Below are 22,457 nucleotides of genomic sequence, written 5' to 3'. Positions count from 1 at the left end.
TGTTTGTGTCTGGTATATGTTTGAGACGGTTCATATAGTTGTCGAAGTCATTGCATATAATCTTTGAGTCAGGAAATACAGTATGGCACAAATGGGATATATAGAAACTTCCACCGAACAAATCTACAAATGTTAGACCATTCGGTAGTTTCTTAAGTTCTCTCAATATAATATCTTTACATTTACTCTTATTTCCAAAGAACGGTAACGGTGGTTTTGTAAAATTCATTTTATATACAATAAAAATGTTTTTTCCCTGAAAAGTGACAGAAAAGTGACAAAACATGAAAACTACTCGGTTAAGGTTTTTGACAGATGTTTTATTGAGACTTCTTCGTAAAGACTTTGTTGAGACTTCTTCGTAAATGACCCAAAAATATATTTTAGGGTAGAAGGGTATATCTACCCCGTTTTCTACCCTCTTTTCTACCCTCTTGAATTTTCATGAATTTCTTCGTAAAGACTTTGTTAAGACTTCTTCGTAAAGACTTTGTTAAGACTTCTTCGTAAAGACTTTGTTGAGACTTCTTCGTAAAGACTTTGTCAAGACTTCATCGTAAAGACTTTGTTGAGATTTCTTCGTAAATGACCCTAGTAGTATATTTTTGGTGTAAATTTCATGAAAATTCAAGAGGGTAGAAAAGAGGGTAGAAAACGGGTAGATATACCCTTCTACCCTAAAATATATTTTTGGGTCATTTACACTCATGAACTTTCTTGTCTATGTTTTGTCAAGATTTCATCGTAAAGACTTTGTTGAGATTTCTTCATAAATGACCCTAGTAGTATATTTTTGGTGTAAAATTCATGAAAATTCAAGAGGGTGAAAAATTAGGTGAAAAAACAGGTGAAATCTCACCTCTTCACCTAAAATATATTTTTATTGAATTCTGTATAAATTTCATGAAAATTCACGAGGGTAGAAAAGAGGGTAGAAAACGGGGTAGATATACCCTTCTACCCTAAAATATATTTTTGGGTCATTTACACTCATGAACTTTCTTGTCTATGTTTTGTTGAGATTTCATCGTAAAGACTTTGTTGAGATTTCATCGTAAAGACTTTGTTGAGATTTCTTCGTAAAGACTTTGTCAAGACTTCATCGTAAAGACTTTGTCAAGACTTCTTCGTAAAGACTTTGTCAAGACTTCATCGTAAAGACTTTGTCAAGACTTCTTCGTAAATGTTTTGTTAAGACTTCATTTATACTAAACATCTTCAGGGCTAGAAGGCACGAAGTGCCTGGAAGCCCCACTACCTTTTTTTTTTTTTTTTTTTTTTTTTTAACTATATATAAAGTATCTTTTTCTATAATTTATACTTGATGGTTTAAAAGACGTTTAGACTCAAAATTTTACTGCATTTCATGTGGTAACTATGCTTTATCACTAACTACCTCCTTGTTTCAACCCTGAACAATATATTATACCTCCCAATGCAGGTATTACTCCAACAAAATTAGCAATTTGGCTATTGTCTAAAATTTTCTCAAAGAAAGAGGAGTAAAGTCCCATTTTTAGAATTCGAGCTATATTAGAATGCAACTTAGACAAAAGGTTACAGTTTCAATACACATATTCAAAAAATTTGTATTCGAAATTTAAGATAAAGTACAATTTCCAAAAAAGAGTATCGAATCAGTGCACAAATATGCATTTACATGCTTACACTAGCTTGCACTAGTATTAATAATTTTGAAATTAATTTTCAAATTATTCCCATACCTTTTGCAAAATTATTATGCTTATGATTCTAAGCATAGTTAAGCGATCTCGAATTTGAATTGCTAAGAAAAAATAATTAGTAAAAAATTTGTCTATGCATTCTGTATGATGCTACTAACTATATTAGCAGCATACCTAAAATCTTTTCAATATTTTTGAGGGAATTTGAATGGTACCGGTTGAGAGCTTTTTTAATTAAGGTACTATTTCGATAGAATTTGAATGGTACCCCTTCAATTTTGTGAGGGGCCCCCTTTCATTTTTTGAATAGGGTACCTTAAATGAAAAAAGGACCTTAATTAATTTTTTTTATATGATAAGAAAAGCAAATAATATTGAATATCGTAGAAATACATATGTGTAGTTATGCGATTTACATATTAAATTATAGGTAATTGCTTTTGGAAAATTACACGAAATAGAATTATCAACACTCACAGTATCTGTTGCAAATTTAGAAGTAGGATATGATCTGGTGACCTTAACTATTATATTAGAAGGAGTTGCATGTCCATTTGCTGGTTCTCTATCAAAAACGTTTTCAGTAATGGCCGTACTACCGCAATACTGTACTGACTTTAATGAATCAAGTCCTCTGAGTGCATGTACTTTAATGGTAGTGACTGATGGAGGAAAAATCACCGACTTTAATACAAATGCAAATGCGAAGGCACCGATTCCGATTTCTGTAAGATTGTCTCCAGTAAATGTTAGTGATGTTAATGAATAAAAATCATAAAAACCGAAGTCTTCAATAATTTGCAATCTACTATTTTGATCGAATGTCAAAGATATGACATTTCTACATTGCGAAAAACCGTAAGCTCGAACAATTTCGATGGAAAACCCAATTTTAATTGTACGAATTTGCAAACAATTTCTAAAAGCTTTGTATGCAATTTCTGTGACACTAAATACTGTACCACAATATGAAACAATGTTTGGGATCTGTAAGTCCGGCCCATAATCCAAAGCTACAGCATTTGGATTTTCGAGTGATTCAACACCTGTTCCAACACGAACTTTCCTTGCATTAACATCAATAATCGAATATGTAATGTCTCTATATAGGAATACATCATTTTCATGCAGTTTTGACACTCTTTACATTGTAAATTTGAAAAGAAAATTCCGATTATTTTTTACAATAAGAAAATTCCAAAACAATAGAAAGACTTTTAATTGGTGAGTTACTAAAAAAGGTCGAAGAAAGAAAAGAGAAAAAAAAGGACTGAAAGCTTCAAAGCTAAACTCGAAATATAAAATATTTCTAAAATTCCACTAATTGGGATAAAATATTCCTAACTTGCAATGCAAAAATTACTCATAATTGATGCTACTATGTGTTAAGAGTCTCCATATTTATATGAATAATATTAATTTGATACGAAATGGCGAAAAGCTATTTTGAACTTTACCACATTCAAATTTTCAGAAAATATAACGTTGTTGAAATTTTTCATTTTCATAATTGATAAATAATGCATGAAAATTGGTTGTAGGTGAGATCCGTTCTAATAATGTGATTTTTTTGACATGTTTTATTTTTCAATTGTTTTGCAATCTCATGCTTCTTTTAATAATATCTTCTAGTTACTGTCGCATGTCATCCGGTTTGCTTGAAGATATAGAAGAAGCTCTCAGTTCTCGCGAAAGAACTAGGGATAAACTAAGAGAGAATTCTTTACATTTCTCAGCTTCAAACGACATATGGAATAGATTCTATGATAATGCAGAAATTAACACACATGTCAATACAAATCGAACTGTCAAAGGATGCGACCACGTCTTTGTTGATTACGTTCTTTTTAAAAATTTTAGTCCAGAAGGTGTTATTCGAATTTCTGAACCAACTGCAGATACAAAAGTTCTTGTTTCAACATCTTCTTTTATTAATTGTTCTTCTAATAAAAACGGGGGATCAATATATATGGCAATATCAGAATTTGGGGAAGGAGATGGATCATTTGTTCAATACAAAGTCTGTAGTTATGAATCTAAGATCACAGAAGATTATAAAACAGGATCTCATTCATATATTTGCGTGACAAATGATGATAATCACAAGAATTTTGTTATTGAATCATCATTCACTCAAAGTACAGGAGCTTCAGCTGTTTTGTATAATAGATATGGATCTATTCTGTTATCATCAATAAATATCTCTGATTCAAATCTTGAAAAAAATACAGCATTTTCTAGTGTGAAGCCATCTTCTCTTTCAACAACAAATTTTAGTAATTTCAAAAATATTTCATCAAGCGAACAATGTTGTTTTTATCATCAGGAAAATACACAAAATTTCTATTTTTGTAATGTTATTAATAACAAAGTTTCTAAAGATGGTGATGGAATTTTCTATCTCTATGAAGTTACATTTTCAGTAAATCATTGTTTCTACAAAGGAAACAATGCTTCTAATTTATCAGTAATGTCTAATGAATATTTCTTAGTTACTGTAAATGAATGCCATTTTGAAGAAAACACATTTCCAACAGATAAATATTATATTAAGAAATCAAGTTCAATGACAGAATTAAATCTTTCTAATTTATATTCTCCTTATTTATGTGCACTTCCAAATCGTACAAAGATTATTTTACATACAGAAGGACCTAATTTCATCCATCAATGGCGTTTACGTCGTTAATCTATTTTGAGATGACTCACATTTATCACGACACCTTCTCATATTATCCTGAAATCGATTTTATTTGTATATTTTTGATAATTATCAATACTTGTATTCTCAAATGCATTTACTTACTTTCTATAAAAATCTTTGGATCTCTATTTTAAGGTGAAAATAAATATAATCTCCCAATGATTCTAAAATAGCTGAGGCAGATACATATTTTTTTAGAACTCCGGGGCTACTAAGATCCTTTACAGCATCAAGATTATCAAAGTTTGATGCCAAATTGAGATTAGTTCTTTCGAATTTTCTTGTACTTCTTAATAAATACCTGGGCAAATAAGATATCGTAATATATTAAGTTTTCATACAGCAGCATTTATTAGCAAGTTATATAACTTTATAACCTCTTGATTTAATAAGTTATGAAATAAATATGAAGTTCTATCAAGTTAATATTGAAATTCTACAATTTTAAAATGTTTTTTATTATTATTATACAAAGTAAAATAGCTACTGTTTGATCTGAGTATTGTCAGAAATCCAAATCTGGCTCTGATTAAGGCAGAGAATGCTGTATTTCTCTGGTTGAGTGTAATAACTCAAGTCTTCAATGATTTGGAAATTAAAAAATAAGTTCGTGTAGAATTCGTCAGTGAAATAAATCGTGAGAGAAATATTACTTGAATATTCATCAATATAAATATTACTTTCTTTCGTTTCATCACTGAAAGAATATTTAGGTGTTTGGTAGCAATAGAATTGTATTCTGTGGTTTATTGGTTTAAATTTAGCATCTAAAACTTTTATCTTAATTGGTTGCGTCTTTGATACATATGCTGGACAGAAACATGGATATCCATCTTGCCTTATCATTAAATTATATCCTTCTGAGATTAAATAAACTAATGAGAGATCATTAGTATTGTTTGAAGTCGTTGCTCTCTTTTTGGAGGAGATTTTACAATTTCATCACTTTTTCTTAAATTTAATGGAGTAATTGTTGGCTTATGCACATTCAATTCAACAACTTTCTTGTGTTTGAATGATGAAACATTTGGTTTCTCTATTTTTACGCCTTTGAAAACATATTGTTCTTTTCGTTTGAAACCGAAACGGCTTTGGTAGATTTACTTTCTAAAATAAGGTCTGGTTGATCTGATGTCTTATAATATAAAGGAAATGGAAGGGATGACTGGTTTTTGTACCAATTTATTAGTAATCCAAGGAATTTATTGCTTGAATAAATTGAAACAGGGTTTTTGTTATTAATTGCATCAATTGCTACTAAATATTCGGATATTTGTCTGTCAATATTGATACAATTGATATAAATGTCATGAATAAACGAATATAAGTCGTTATTAAGAAAAATCAGGAGGAGCTTTCTCTGTAAAATATAGCCATCTCACGTAAAATGCATTTTTAATTCCAAATCGAAAATCCTTCCATGGTTTGATTTGAATTTTACTACTGGGGAATATTTCCTTAATAATAGCATTAATACTTAGTGGACTTTGGGAAATTTTCTTTTGATCTTTTGAAATATACCCATAAAAGTCGTATTTATTGCAAAATAGAATGTAATCGTGATCATTTAAATCTACGTTCGAATTACTAATATCTGCAAACATGAAGCTTTTTCCTCTGAAACGGAATTCATGAATTAATTTGCGCATTATTGACTTTTTAATAAATATATCTGGTGCACAAATGGAAGCATTCAGAAATTCGATTAATGTTTTGCAGTTGCATACTTTTTCAACAAAAAAGCTCGTGAATTTTAAATCACTCTTGGAAAAGTACTCCTGTAACTCTTCATCATGTGGTTTTTGAATAAGGATGACTTGCTTAGATGTCATTTACTGAGGGTAGCCTCGAAAAAAATGATATAAAACAATAAGACGGGGAGAAAAATTTTTCTTTATTTTTTTATATGATATGTAATGGAAGTAGTGGATATGACGGGTTTAGTGACTTTTTTTGTAAATGTAAGAATTCATACGATATTGAACGATTTTGTATCATTATTTTTGACATATGAAGTAAAAAATGTATGATTCTTACGGTTTTTATTCTTACGTTTTAGAATAAATCAAGATTTAAAAATGTAAGACATTTACACTCAACCCATACATGATGTAATAAACACATTAAAAATAATTAACATTAATTTTAAAAATAATTTATTTTTTTTATTCTTACATAAATGAACGGAACAAGATTCGTGACTGTGAATCAATTAATGGATAAACTTTCACCAATTCTCACCTAAGTTAAACAAGTAGATGTTTATTTTGATGATTACATAGAAAGTTTATTTTATAAAGGTAAGTTTAATATTAAACCTATTGCTTTTGCATTTGATGGTAAATTAATCGAAAATTCAAAAATTTGGGAATTAATTCCGAATATTGAATTTATAACAAATATTAAGGATAAGTGGTTTAAACAACAAAACCACTTCACTAAAGTTCTTTGTAGATTAATGATTAAAACTGAGGAAAAAGAATTTAACGAGTTTAAATATCATCCATGTAAAATTTTAGAACTTGGTAACGAAAAACTTCAGAAAAAATTAAACGATAGACTATCAAAAGATAGAATCGAAAGAATAAATAAACTCGCTATTGGTAATGATGATGATGAAGATGAATTTGATGAGTTCAACATTGAACTTTAAGAAACTAATGATTATTTGAATTTATGAAATCAATTATTTGATTCATGTCTTACATTTTTGAATAATTTATTTTTAATTCGTATGAAATGAGTGTCACAACTAACAGCGTTAAAAAATTGGGATTCACAAATGAGGAAATAAAGGATATATTAAAGGAGGCGGGTTATGAAGTTGATAAATATTATTTAAGAAATTGTCAAAAATTTGCGGAGTTTTTAAATGAGTTTGATTATGATGGAAAAATGAATAAAGATGATGTTATAAATTTCTTATATCCCACATCTAAAAAAGAAAAACCTAAAGAACCTGATGTTTTCCCTGAATATTATGAAGAACGGATTAAAGATGATGAATATGATGAAATTGAAAGACTGGAAAAAATAAGAGATGAAATAGATGAAAAAATTAAGGAATTAAGAGAAGTTGAAAATGAAGTAGAGGGTTTAATGAATATCCCAGCTTCAGAATCAGAAGTTCAGAAATCTCATGAAGAAAGATATAAAAATTATGTCTTAGAATCAACACAAAATTTATTAGATGGTGAAATAGATGAAACACTTTCAGAAGAAGGAACTAAATTTATTCATAAACATAAGTTACAATTTATTGATAATGAAGAATACCCTTGTATATTACTTTCACCACCTTTAGATTCTGAGAAATTCAAAAAAGCTCTTAAAAACGTGACATATGCAACTAATACGATTAAAAAAGAAGATCATGATATTTACACAAATTATTATTTAAATAAATGCACAGGTGTTGATAAAGTTTTTGATTTATTAGATAAAATATCAAAAGAAACCATTGGAACCTATAAAATTTTGTGTGATTGTGGTTTCATTGTTGAAGATACCAATAATGTTTCATATGAAAGAACAGCACCGAAGGAAGATGAAGTTGAAAGGTCTATACCATTCGTTATTAAGAACATAAAAGATATGAAAACTTATAAACATTATATTTATTCATTTATTTCAGAAAAAATGGAAGCAACCCATAAAACATCTTCTCATCATTTTATAGCTATTCATACATTCCTTTTCAAAGTTGTGAAATTAAATAAGACAGGAATTAGATTTAATGTATCAGGGTATGCATTCTTGAGTAAATTAAAATGTATTTGTCACGTCGCAGATGATAAAAATTTATGTATTCTTAATTCATTTTACGGACTTTAATAAATAAACTTTATTTTTATTTAATTTTTATTCTTACATAAATGAACAAAAACGGAACAGCTAAAATGAATGATAATCAAATTAGAGCAGAAGGTAGAAGGTTATTTAAACGCTTCTATAACATTCCTGATGGTGCTAATCCTAAAACTCGTAGAAGCTATTTAAATGAAGCAATAGATGCATATGAAGGGTTTGACATTTCATCAGAAAGTGAGAGATTAGCGAGAATGTTAAATGTTAATATTGATTTCTATTATTGTGATCCTCAACCAGAAGACGTGGACATAAATAAGGTAGACTTTCCATTAGTGGAATCAATAATGATAGATCCAGAATTTGAAACAGTAAATATTTTATTAACACAGAGTCCATGTGGAAAACTTCACGCTGACAGAATAACAGACGTTGAAGCACTCACCGGCTATAAAGTTTGTCCATATTGTAAAGAAAAAGTTTATTCTATCCGCGATGATCCAGAAAGGAAAAACCAAAGAAGATTTTTAAAGCATTGTGAGAAATGTAAAGAAAATAATGGAAGATTAATTCAAGACGTTCAATTGCAAAAAACCCAGCAACCATATGCACCACATATTATGAAACAGAAGATATATCAGTGGTTATTAGCTCACAATTTGCAGGAATATTATAAACCGACAAGATATTATATTACTTTTGACTTTGAAACATTAGAGACTAAAGAAGAATTACAACTTTCTGAGTGTGCAACTTTGAATGCTTACTTAAAACCATTCATGGTATCATCAACGGTTAAATTAAATGATAAAACATATACGAGGAATTTTTGCTTAACTTCAAGTGATTCTTTTATTTCTGATTGGATTGAGTTTTTATTTTCAACCTGTTCATTAGTTGTTGAATCAAATATGAGTCAATACAATGAATTATTGTTGTCCCTTACATTAAATGAAAAACAGAAGGAAGCATTTAAAGAACTTCTAGATGAGGAATTTAATAAAGTGAATATCATAGGTTTTAATTCGGGAAAGTTTGATTTAAATTTAATTCTTCGTGATTTAAACACTGCAAAATGGAAAATAAAATCAATGCTGGGTTCATCTTCACAATTTAAGCAAATCATTGTAAAGAAAACAAACGTTCCATATGAATTGAGATTTATTGACATCAGAAATTATATAGCGGGTGGAACATTGGATCAATTCACTCAAGATTTCGGAAACAATAAATCACGTGTTAAATCCTTTTTCCCTTATCAATTCATCACATGGGAGAATTACGAAGAAGAATTATATAAAGTGGAACCATTCACTCAAGATTCATTTTATTCAGCATTAACTCAAGAAACTATATCAGATAGTGATTATCAAATATATCTCAATGATGCTAAAAATTTTAAGAATAGATTAGAATATTTTATTCATTATTGCAATAAAGATGTTGAAATTATGATTGACCCAATTGATAAAATTATTGAAGAAACATTTGTTTATAAAATTGATATGCTTCATAATCTTTCTTTATCATCAAATGCTTCAATGATTCGTTACGCTTTAGCATATAAAGACTTTAATCTTAATGAAAAATATCCTGAGGAAAAGATAGAATCAAGTTTTGAATTAACGAAAAAGTATTGGAAATATAAAATTGAATCATATAAGAAACAAGATGAAAAAGCAAAAAGAGATACTAAAAATAATGTTTCAATGGATGATTTTCAATACTATCACGATTTAATCCTTTCATCTAAATGCAAAATGTGTGGTAAAGCGTTTACATATGCTAATAAACCAACATTGGATAGAATCGATAATGAAAAACCACATACTAAAGAAAATTGTCAGTTAATGTGTTGTTATTGCAATGTCGTAAAATCAAATAAAGATGAAGATGTTCAACGTTTAAGAATCAATTTAAGAAATTATGCATTAAAAAATAATTTACCAATGACTTTAGATTCAGTTGAAGCTTATCACATTCTCCGTAATGGAATTACTGGTGGTCTATCAAATGTTCAACATAGAGTAAATCTTAAAGGAATCACGCACATTAATAAACTTGCATATAATCCAGAAACTAAAACTGTATCAAATGAGGACACTTCCAACATTATGACTCATTTCGTTGGTGTTGATTTTAATTCATTATATCCTTCATCATTTTCATCTAATCCTCATGATTTCATTCAATATACTGACCATAAAATGTATATGCCGGGAAGATTGAATGGTGTTATCATTTGTGATACAGCAACAAAGAAAGCAAAAGCATTGGGAATTATTAGAAAGAAAAATACTTTATTCGTGGCTGAAGTAAAGGGTCACATTGATGAAAAATACATTAATGATTACATAAACTTTTTACCGATAATAAGAAACTTAGATATTATCACAGATGAAAAAACAATTGGCAGTTTTATGTATAATTACATGAAATCAAACAATCTACCAGTTGACCAGAAACAGAGAAAATTAACTCAGTTAGCATCAACACACAACCATTATCAACCATTTTCTTCTTATTATCTTTGGTATCTAATCGACAGATTTCATTTTATCATTGATGATATTCAATCAATTTTAACATTTACTAAAAACACTTGTTTTAATGAATTTGCGAACAAATTTATGAATGAAAGACAAAAGGCTGAATTAGAAGGAAATAAAGGAAAAAGTTTATTTTGCAAGATTTCACTTAATGGATCATATGGTTACGATGCAATGAATACACAAAATTACGCAAAGACTAAAATAATGAATGCACAGAAGGCACGCATTGCATGTATGTCAAATAAGTTTAAAAACATAAGAGAAATAGGTGAGGATACATATCAAGTGATGCTCAAAGATAGATTTTATAGATGTGAAACATGTTTACAAGAGGCATTCTTTACTTTAGATAATGCTAAATACTGGTATTTAGTTTTCATTTATGATTTTATGTATAAATGCATGGATGTTAATCGTTTTCATTTCATTGAAGGTGATACTGATTCATCTTATTGGGCAATCGCTGGCGATCCAAGTCTTCCTAACACTCAAGCATTTCAAGCAATTGTTACCGATAAACAATTTTATGATAAAAACATTTTCAAATTCGCACCATTTGATTTCTTCAGTTTTGATGAGAAATTTAAACCTAAATTAAAGAATAAAGTTGAAGAAAAAGCACATGAGAAGAAGTTATTGGGTTTAGCAATTGAGAAACAAGGCGATAACATGGTTGCTTTATGCCCCAAGTGTTATACATCATTCAACGGTTCAATTGATGGAAGTGATTTTAAAAAGATTGCACAAAAAATGAAAGGAGTTAGTTTACGACAAAATAAACAATTAACACCTAAAAATTATTTGGATATAATAAATGATAAAGTGATATTTGATGGTCAGAATATTAATTTACAACTTAAAAACAGGTCAATGACTCGCTTAACAATCGGTAAGACTGCATTAACAGGAGCACACACTAAGGCTGTATGTTGTGAAAATGGATGTTGTATGCCATTTATTTAATACAATTTGAAATTTTATTTTTAAAAAAATGGGATTCACAAATGAGACAAAAAGGAACCGTTAATGATGGTTATGAAGTTGATCAAAGAGGTGGGCACCCTTAAAACATTTATTTTATTTTTATATAAATGGATGATGTAAATTTAAAAAGATTAATTGATGATTTAGTATTTAATCAAAATTTTCTTACTTATTATGATTTAAAAGCATATCTCCAAAAATATGATAACACTATAACGGGTGATGATATGGATTATTATTATCCATATTATGAAAATGATATTTTGAAATATCATGATAAAATAATTTCTGAAATTAAAGACAAAATTGAAAATAATGAATATGCAAAGGGAAAAACTAAACCGCAACTTAAACAATTGAAAGATTTCAAAAATAAAGTATTAACAGAAGAAGATATTGATGAATTATATAAATTATATAATCCCAAGCCGCAAAAGCCAAATGTTCAACAGTTAAAAGTGCAAAACGCCCAGGCCCTTCAGACCATAAATGAAGCACAAGCTTTAATTTATGATTCATTAGTTAAACCATATTCAGCCCGACTTTTAAATGAAGATCAACTTTTGGAATTCATCCTTCAACATAAACTCGAAGTGGGAAAGTATATCAAACGTTTATATACAGTATATTTAAAACAAATGAATAAAATACATCCAGAATTAATGAAAAAAGGAATGAAATCCAAAATCAAAGCAGATAAAATTAAACCACTTGCAACACCAAAACCTCCTCCTTCAGTTAATCCTTCATCATTCACTTTATTATATCCATTTCAAACATTTAAGAAGCAAAAAGATTTTAAAAAGGATTTTAAAATATTAAATAAACCAACTGACCCAAAAATTCAACCGTTAAAGGAAAAATTTAGTCGCCCCTCATTTGCACCATATCCATATTCATACGAAATCGATCATTTAGAATATTCAAAAGGAAACGTTACTTATTTATTTGCCATTAACGTAAACACTCGATATTTATATTGCATTCCAGTGAAAGGGAAAACGGAACAGGAAACACGAAGAGCTATTCAATACTTACTAGATCATGAAAGAGTAGATAATATAAGGGGTGATTGTGATAAAGGATTTCAGGCAGCTATGGCTCATTATTTTCCACAAATTAATTTTTACTTTTCATCTTCTCCATATACGTTTCATAATAAAATAGTTGATGCGGTAATGAGAACTCTTAGAGATGCGTTAGGGGTTAACGGTCAGATATACTGGGATGGAAATCATGACTCCATCATACAGCAGTTAGTATATTATTACAATAATACATGGCATAGAAGTATAAACATGAAACCAGTGGAAATGAAAAATGATATTTCAAAAGAATGGGAATATATTAGAAAGCAAACGGAAAGGTTAAATGATGTTAAACGTGAACAAATTAATTCGGGGCTCATGAATTTTAAACAAGGGGATAAAGTTTTGATTCATCTCGATTATGGAAAAACTGATAAATCAATGACAAAAAGAAGACGAAGATTTGACACAATAGCTGAATTTGTTAGATATATTAACGGTAATGCATTAGTAGAGGTTGACAATAAATTAATAGAAATTCCGATTTATTTTATTACTCCATTATATTTAAATAATATTTAATTTTTTTATTTCGTAAGAAATGAGTGACAACGAAGCAGCCAAGAGTCCGGACGATGAATATAAAAAGAAACTAAACAAAATTAAATCAAAAATATGTTATTATAAAAAGAAGCCGCAATGTGGTGGGGTTGAAAACGATCAAGAAATAATCGAAAAATTAGAAACTTATCGTTCAATCCTTAAACTGGGTGAAGCAAAAATAAAAGAATTTAATAGAATAAATAAATTGATTGGAAGAGATGAATTTAATAAAGATGAATTTTTAAACTCAATCCAAATTTAATTTTTTATTCCTCATCTTCTCGGTTTTCGTGGTTTGTTGTTTTTTAATTAGTTCTTGCATCATTTTTATCATTTCCTCCCTTGTTATGATTCGTGGTAAATTTTGAGCTTGTGGGGTATCCATTTATATAAAAATTAAATTTGATGTTATTGTTAATATTTTCATTAATGATTTTAGGTTATTCAATAATACTTTATTTTTGAAGAACTGAAGGTGTCACTATGTCACTATGTGTCACTCGGTAATTTAACTTTTCTGAAAAAATGAGACAACATGACATTTTGACAACATAGTGGGATTAATGAGGAAGGCACTTATGAAGCATTTTTGAAGAACTGAAGGTGTCACTATGTCACTATGTGTCACTCGGTAATTTAACTTTTCTGAAAAAATGAGACAACATGACATTTTGACAACATAGTGGGATTAATGCAAAAATAAATTCCAATCATACTTTATAAAGCTTCATTTACAGGTATTTCATCATCAGTAAATGAATCCTCATTATCGTTTGGTTCAACCTGTTTATATAATCCTTTCATTTCTTCTTTCAAAACATAACACCATGTTTGTTTACCATCTATTCTTCTCTGTTTCTTATCACATTTATCTTTAATACTCATTTGAAAATTCTTGTCTTTCATGTCTGATGGTTTGCAGAATAAAGCATTTTTACATATCATACCTGCACACAATTCATCATAATGTGTATTTATCCATACATCTAAAGGATTTGATGATAATTCAATTAAATCTTGTTTGGCTTCAGTCATTGGTATGATTCGTACATTAAATGATGAAAGGTCATATTGCATAAAATACGTCAGTAAATTATCATAAAATTCCTTTGTGCATGAATTCATTAAATTCTTGAAGTAATCAAATTGACCCTTGAATTTACCATTAACTCTTAAAACCACATATCTTCTGTCTCCAACTTCAATTTTGACAGGGTAAACGTTGTTAGTTACGAAAATGAAGTTTGCAACGTTTTGAGCTGTTCTTCTGGGTTGATTCTTTTCATTAATTCTAATCTCATTATCCGTTATAATTGATTTCAAAGCGTTGAAGTTTGCGAGTCTATCTTCACCAACATTCTTGAGTTCATTAAGTACAAGAAACATTTTATTCTCAACTACTGAATTGAAATTACCCGTTAGCTCACTTATTTCAGTAATGTTTTTACATGAATAACCGGCGAGAAGTTCAGAAATAATGTCCGTGAATCTGTTTTTACCTGTTCCCTGAAGTCCTTTCAAAATAATTGCTGTTTCATTCTTGATTCCAGGATGTTGAATCATTGATGCAATCCAGCCGAGAAGGTATTTATACACTTCATCGTTATTATCACAAATAACTTCATGAATGAAATCCATAAACATCTCAATTTTTGAGTAATCTAGTTTTTCGAGAATGTTGTATTTATAACCTTGAAACGTTGAGAAAACATCAGGAGAATTAGATTTAAAGCAAACACCCTTAACGGTTAATGAAGACAATTGATTTAATAGTACATCCCATGCTGTTATTGTTTTACCTTCTTCTTTAAATAATTTAATCATTTTAAGTGACTCTTTCATGTTTGATTGAAGAACGAATGATATTTGATTCATTTTGTCGTGGATATTGTAGTCCTTTTGAATGAAATATTTATTTCCACAATCTACAAAACGGGTTACACGTGATAAATCCTCAATTACTTCAGAACTGTTTTTATACTGATGATTTTCAGCCTTGCGTCTAATATCTGTTATCAAAAACGAGTCATCAAGTTTTATATCAAATGTTATTTTTGGCTTACGTAATAAAGGTAAAACATATTCATCATAATATTCCTTTTGATATAGTTTTAGAATCTTCACCAAAACAAATGGAGAAGTCATTAAATATGCATATCTATCACGTGCTTTTTCAAAATTACTTTTTGCATTTTCTGTTAAACTGCAGAAGTTATAAACGTTGTCGTATGCTTCATTAATTAAATGATTAGGTAACGAATTAATTGCTTGAAACAGTGTGAATAATGTAACTTCTTTTTCTAAATTCATGTTTCCACCGTCATTATGTACTTCAAAATCACAGATACCATCAACTATGCTCTGGGCAAGTTTATCGTCAATGTTGCATCTTTTGTTTTCATTCATGATAGTCTTTATTTCTTCATTCTTTTGTTCAACTCTTACCTTAATATTCAAATCATTTAATACATCATTCACTGTTCTAGTTAATGTTGAGTCATAACTTCCACGAATGAATGAGTATGTATTGATTGGTTCTGTTGCATTCTTGCGAACTCTTGAATCAGCCATAACCACTAATGAACGCTTTGAATCATCAATAGAAGTCATTATATCAATATCATAATCATTGCAGGAATAACATTTAATCATTCTGTTCGAAACTGCATAGAAGAAATTAGTGTTGCAATAAATGTGAAGACCTCCCGAAGCGGTTTTAACGATAACATCTTTATCCGAAAGTTTTGATAAAATGTCTTTTCTAACCGTTTCTTTAAGTTCATCATTGTACGATTTATTGATATCAACATCTATAATCGTTAAATTTGGAATTTTATTTACTAATAAAGCCATACCGGTTTTTCCTCTTCCTCCTCCATCATGTTTGAGGTAGTTATGTAAATCAATCATGTTTTTACCAATTCTTTCGCTGAGGGTTTTTTTAGTTTCTGTCATAACTAATTCCTCAACTAATGGATCAATAACTTTTTCATCAGAAACGATATAGTCACTATTGTTGTTTGTTGCCACAACTAATTCCTCAACTAATTCCTCAACTAATGGATCAATAACTTTTTCATCAGAAACGATATAGTCACTATTGTTGTTTGTTGCCGTCATTTATATAGGAATAAAAAAATAAAAATAATTTTAAAACTAATTTTATTTTTGGGCTGCATCATATTTCCAGTGATGTTGTCAAAATGTCATGTTGTCTCATTTTTTCAGAGAAGTTAAATAACCGAGTGACACATAGTGACATAGTGACACCTTCAGTTCTTCAAAAATAATTAATTATTGAATAACCTGAAATCATTAACGAAACCATTAACGATAACATATAGTGACATAGTGACACCTTCAGCTCTTCAAAAATAATTAATTATTGAATAACCTGAAATCATTAACGAAACCATTAACGAAATCATTAACGAAACCATTAACGAAATCATTAACGAAACCATTAACGAAATCATTAACGATAACATATATTTCCAGTGATGTTGTCAAAATGTCATGTTGTCTCATTTTTTCAGAGAAGTTAAATAACCGAGTGACACATAGTGACATAGTGACACCTTCAGTTCTTCAAAAATAATTAATTATTGAATAACCTGAAATCATTAACGAAACCATTAACGATAACATATAGTGACATAGTGACACCTTCAGTTCTTCAAAAATAATTAATTATTGAATAACCTGAAATCAAATTTTGTTATCAGTTATTTTATCATCATTTTATTAACTTCATCTTTAGTTAATAATTTGAATGGATTCGCTAACGTTCCACCTTGAGTCACAACACCTACCCCAGCTAATTGTGAAGAACCTGGGATAAGTACTCCACGAAATGATTTCATTGGTAACATTAATTTAGAAATAGTTGGCTTAATTAATTTTGTCATTTATGATAAAAAATAAAATTACATAATTTAAATTTTTTTCTTTCTCATTTTCTCATCCTGTTTTGGTTTCAACAACTTTTCAAGTTGTTGTCTTGTCAGTAACTTGAATTTTAACTTTGGATCAAATATTGGGTTTCCATCTTTATCTCTTCCAATAACACCATATGGTAGAATCTTCATTTATACTAAAATAAAAATTTAAATTATACCGTTCACTCTTTTGGAGCTCCTAAAGTTTGTGAAACAAACATTGAGCGTTCATTGAACTCTATACCATGCGTAAACTGTCATAAATGGTGGCATGTATTCTTTACTTTGTCCTGTTGTTTGTGTATATCCTGAAACGAAATGTGTATGGTTTCCTTCTCCCTGAGTGTCACTCCAGTAACAATTTATAGCAAACTTAACGTCATCTTTAACATCATATCCTTTACCTTTTGTCATTCCTGACCAATCCCAATATCTATGCTTATGCCAACCCGCTTGAGATGTGCTTAAATCTATGTAGTGACTGTGTGCAGGTAAATTTTCACCTGTAATCGTTTTACTTCCCCCTGTTTCCTTTGATGAGTTTGCACAATACAAAAACCTGTCGACTATTTGTCCCCATGCACCAACACCAAACATTGCTTGAGGACCTCTTGCATCCGTAGATGTATAAATAGAACCTACTGGGTTCATTAAATCAAACATATGAGATATTATAGGATTGTCTCTTTTGAACTTAAAATATAGTGCAACTATTTCAGGTTTCTTTTGGTTTGTGTTAGAATATTTTTTATAATATAATCTTATGTTTTCAGGGTAGGTAAAATTTTGACTATAATATTTATTTCTGTCATCTGTATAATAATATACTATTCTTGTTTTTTCTATTGCATTATATCTTTTATATCTATAATAATCTAAATATAATGTTAACTTTTGTTCATCTACATGTGGTGTTCTGACATCATCTCCATAGTCATAATAATATGGTGCTGGAGCTAGGTTAGACAATGTCATATCTGTCATTTCATAAACTCTTAAATATTTCTTTTGTTCGTCTCCATATAAGTTTAAGTAACAGTTGTTGTCTAATGGAACTTTAACTTGTGTGCCATCATTCTTTTTATAACTTACATACATTTCATTGTTATTTTTCGGAATGAGTTTACACCGTGTACCATTTTTTAAGGACTGTACAAACTGCCATCTAAAATATTTATTTTCTTCATTGACAGAAAAGTCACCAGCAATAGTTTCAATATTTTTTGTTGTTCCTATCAAACTTTGGTATATTTCATCAACATAAACCAAATTTGCTTTCTTCTCTAACTCATCATTAACATAAGTTTTATCCGCTTTAAGGTCTAAACATCCTGAAACCCAACCTGTATCAGCTTTAGTTTTAAAAATCTTCGATGTCCATTCATGATACCATTCAACCCTTTCTTTAATTTCATTATCTTTTTCATCAACATAAACCAAATTTGCTTTCTTCTCTAACTCACTAGCCACATATTCCTTATCTGCTTTCTTCATTATGTCATTTAGGAAACCTTTTATGAATTCCTCATTTAAATTAAATCTTCCAATCTTCAAAACTTTGGGAAATGCATTTAATGCGTAATATCTTTGTTCTTCTGGTGGAATTGATGTTATATCATCCGTTATACCTTTAATTTTTGAATTCATAAATAAAATTTCTTTTATATTTGATATCACTGCACCACCTTTGCAAACGAATTCGAAATGGTCATTTTTCAATACTATCTCCAAATCTCCATATTTCAACTTTTGTGTTTGTTCTGCCGTCTTTGAATTATATGCATATATGGCGTATGTAATGGTTTGCGCCTTAAGTTGCTGTGGTTGCTGTTGTTTAATCATTTATTATGATTTAAAAATAAATATTTAATCCGTTATCTCATCAGCTATTTTTTCTATTTGAAATTGCCATAATATTTCATTCATAAATTCTAAATCACAATCAAATAGGTCAGTTATTCTAAATTTAATATTTGATAAATCTTTTGAATGAAGAATAAATGAATTCCCGGATAATTGAAACGGATATGATAAAGAAAATGTGTTTAAGTTGATGGATAAAATGTTTTGTATTGATGGGTAAGAGTTAGGGTCTAATGTTTGATGTGAAAATCTCATTGGGGTATTAACTTTATCACATTTGATTAAAATGAAATTGGAACCAGTGTCAGAATACAAAACATCCCCAACATCTTTTTCAAAATTTAATATCCCCAACAATGAACGAAAATGAGGAGTACAAAATTTAATTTTCAGCGGGAATTTAATAAGGTTATTTATTTCATCAAGTTCAAAAAGTTTTTTGTTTTGATTTAAAATTTTCTTCATACCATACGATAAATGATTCATTTAAATAACTTAAAATCATGTTAATATCCCATTTCGTGATCACATTATTTATATACATATCATACGTTTTTTCATGGTCATCTTTAATAAATGATATATAATCTGAAGGGTCTAAAAGAATGGGATTAAATTTACCACTCACAGAAACGAGAGTAACATTATAAATTCCGCTAACTGTTAAATTTAATTCACAACTATTATTCGAAATAATATTGATAATTGACATTTTTTATTACGATTAAAAATATGGTAAAGCGTTATTTTCCAGTGATAAATAAAACTAAAATAAGATTACCTCAAGAATTCATAAATTCAACGAATAAAAAATTCATTCATGTTATAAATTTTAGTGTTTTCAGAAAATATGAGTCGATGTCATATTCATCATCGGGTTATATTTCACTTCATTCAAATTTAGTTCAATCAAACCCATATAATGACCATTTCATAAGATTTTCAGATGGTATTAAAAATGCAATTGATAGATTAAAATATGAACAGATTGACAATATCGAATTTTTGGAATTTTGGTTTAAATATCCTGATGGAAAAAAGATTGAAGTTAAAGATAAAGCTGATACTATAACAAAAACAATTACAATGACTGATCCGGATAGTGGGGAACAAAAAGAAATAAAACAAACGATAGAAACTGGTGAAAGGTCAATTATTATTGATTATGATTCAAAGGATTATTATTCGTTAATGTTAATGCTTGAATATTAAATAGCCTTAACAAAGAATTTTTCAAGTGATATTTTATATTCATCAACTATTTTATTATAAATATCATTATATGTTAAATGAAGTTCTGTTGTTGTTCCGTTCTTTGATATCTTAATTGTGCTAATATCCTTTATAGGATTTATTTTTGCAACTATTCCACAGCATGAAACCTCATCATCTATGAAAAATTGAATCTTAACGTCTGAATCTTGAACATCACAAAGAATGGCGATAATGTGAATTAATGATTCATAAGGTAAAATAATTAAACCGGATTGGTCAATTAAATTTATTATTGAATCATAATTATTAATTATTATATCACGGTAAATTTTCATTAATTCAAAATTAATGTCTATTTTATATGGGTTCTCGATGTTTGATGAAAGAGGTGCTGGGTATGTTGGATAAGTGGGAATTTCAACGGGTTCTTTACCAGGTTCAGATAAAATGATTGGGTCTTCATTCTCCTCATTCTTCGGTAAGTCATGAGTTAATAAATTTGGTTGAGTTGCTGACCTTGTTAATTCAGGGCTAACATTAACTTTAACATTTTGAATAATTCGTGATTTATCATCATTTACGTTATAACCAACCGTAATCTCTGCTTTTGCGTTAGTGTTCTTTTGACTAGTAAAACGTCTTCTCATTTATAATCGAATAAAAAAAATATATTTAAACTTTTATTTTACTGGAACTTTTGAATCTATTATTCCCTGTATTTGTTCATGAAGTTGATTTTTAGCTGTTTCATCGAAATTAATAGACCGAATATATTCATTAATTGCATTCTTATAATCAACTGATTTCTCAAATTTTCTTTTATCTGATTCCTTAACTAAATCATAAGTTAAACCTCGTTGCTGATATAATGGTTTCTTAATTAAATCTTTGAATGCTTGAGATAAAGCACCTGATGCAATTCTTGCTACTATAATTGGTTGGAATTGTTGTTTAAGTTCATCTTTAACATTTGCGAAAACTGGATCAAATAAAGCAACTTTAAAGAATTTCTTAGCTGAAATTTCAGGTCTAATATTTGCATATTGACCATCAAACTGGTTAGAATATCGTGGTAATCCTCCGGTCCCTCTTCAATAGCATTTAATTCCTCATTGAAATAAGAATATGGATTATGACGGTATGAATTAATTGGACCATTTTCACCTTCTCCAATGTATTGTTTAACAGCTTTTCCATTTTCATCAAATTGCATAGGATAATGTTCATTATATGCTTTACGTTTAGGATAATCAGATACAGTTAATTTATAACCATTTATGACTTTAATATTACCTTGTCCATCAGTAACGAAAACTTCATTTATACCATCAGGTTTTCCATTTGGACCCGTAATGTCTGCTTCGTGTGCTTCCCAATTTGGACCGTGACGTTTGGCATATGCTTGAGCTTCTGGTAATGTTAAAACATTTCTCATTTGTTTAACATCTTTTTGAAGACCAGCAACAATATGAACTAATTCTTTCATTCCATCGGGAACTTTCATAGTTCTATTATATGCACCCCTTTTGTTTGTCCCTTGTTTTAATGGAACTTGTAAAAGATTTGCTATTTCTGTCATGTTTAATTATAAATAAAAAATAAAAATTAATTATAAAAAGTTAATCAAATTTAACACCCCCTTTATTTAAATCAACTATTATTTTTCCATGTTCACCTAATTGCTGATATTGTGTGTAAAGTTCATTAATGCTCATTGGTAAATTCACTTGATAAAGCATAACGTTCAACTGTTGACGACTAAACCCACTGAAAATGAAAAGTGTTGATAGATTTGATTTAATGTTTGTGCTTAATGCTTTGAAATATTGAACAGCCATAAAAAATGAACACTGAATGTGTCGACATTGAGTTAATAACTGATTAAAATATGATTTCTCATTTGTTATTAGTTTTGATTTCACTGCATCATCTAGAAAAATGAGTGAATGCAAAAATTCTTTATCAAAATTTGAAATGGAAAGTGTTTCAAATAATTCATCCTGTTGTTTATCAATAATTTTATCCTCTAATCCTTGCTTCTTGATTGTATTATATAATTCTTTATACATTAAAAAGTT

The 22,457-nt window shown here is 29.0% G+C and overlaps 5 protein-coding genes across 5 annotated transcripts, besides 2 other annotated features; 4 read left to right on the top strand and 1 right to left on the bottom strand.

Moving 5' to 3' along the window:
* Nucleotides 1-1,285: part of a mobile genetic element that runs on past the window's edge.
* A 437-nt stretch (nt 1,286-1,722) lies between these two features.
* Nucleotides 1,723-4,374, top strand: TVAGG3_0413250 (uncharacterized protein; the record flags this gene model as incomplete). The annotated part of the gene is made up of 1 exon (XM_001297179.1): nt 3,292-4,374. One exon carries the CDS (start codon nt 3,292-3,294, stop codon nt 4,372-4,374), a length of 1,083 nt encoding a protein of 360 aa, XP_001297180.1.
* A 2,669-nt stretch (nt 4,375-7,043) lies between these two features.
* Nucleotides 7,044-22,457: part of a mobile genetic element that runs on past the window's edge.
* TVAGG3_0413230 (DNA/RNA polymerase superfamily) lies at nt 9,108-10,182 on the top strand (the record flags this gene model as incomplete). Its single annotated transcript, XM_051233175.1, has 1 exon — nt 9,108-10,182. A coding segment is annotated over one exon (1,075 nt), but the record flags the coding sequence as incomplete, so codon positions are not given.
* On the top strand, nt 10,953-11,711 carry TVAGG3_0413220 (uncharacterized protein; the record flags this gene model as incomplete). The annotated part of the gene is made up of 1 exon (XM_051233174.1): nt 10,953-11,711. One exon carries the CDS (start codon nt 10,953-10,955, stop codon nt 11,709-11,711), a length of 759 nt encoding a protein of 252 aa, XP_051102904.1.
* Nucleotides 11,840-13,342, top strand: TVAGG3_0413210 (integrase core domain containing protein family; the record flags this gene model as incomplete). Its single annotated transcript, XM_051233173.1, has 1 exon — nt 11,840-13,342. The coding sequence occupies one exon, from the start codon at nt 11,840-11,842 to the stop codon at nt 13,340-13,342; it is 1,503 nt and encodes a 500-aa protein (XP_051102903.1).
* On the bottom strand, nt 17,750-19,143 carry TVAGG3_0413200 (phage tail repeat-like family; the record flags this gene model as incomplete). Its single annotated transcript, XM_051233172.1, has 1 exon — nt 17,750-19,143. A coding segment is annotated over one exon (1,394 nt), but the record flags the coding sequence as incomplete, so codon positions are not given.

This window comes from Trichomonas vaginalis, chromosome V (genome assembly GCF_026262505.1).
Source record: "Trichomonas vaginalis G3 chromosome V, whole genome shotgun sequence".
Lineage (NCBI taxonomy): Eukaryota > Parabasalia > Trichomonadida > Trichomonadidae > Trichomonas > Trichomonas vaginalis.
Note: the sequence above shows the minus strand (reverse complement) of the source record. Positions and strands in the feature narration are given on the sequence as shown.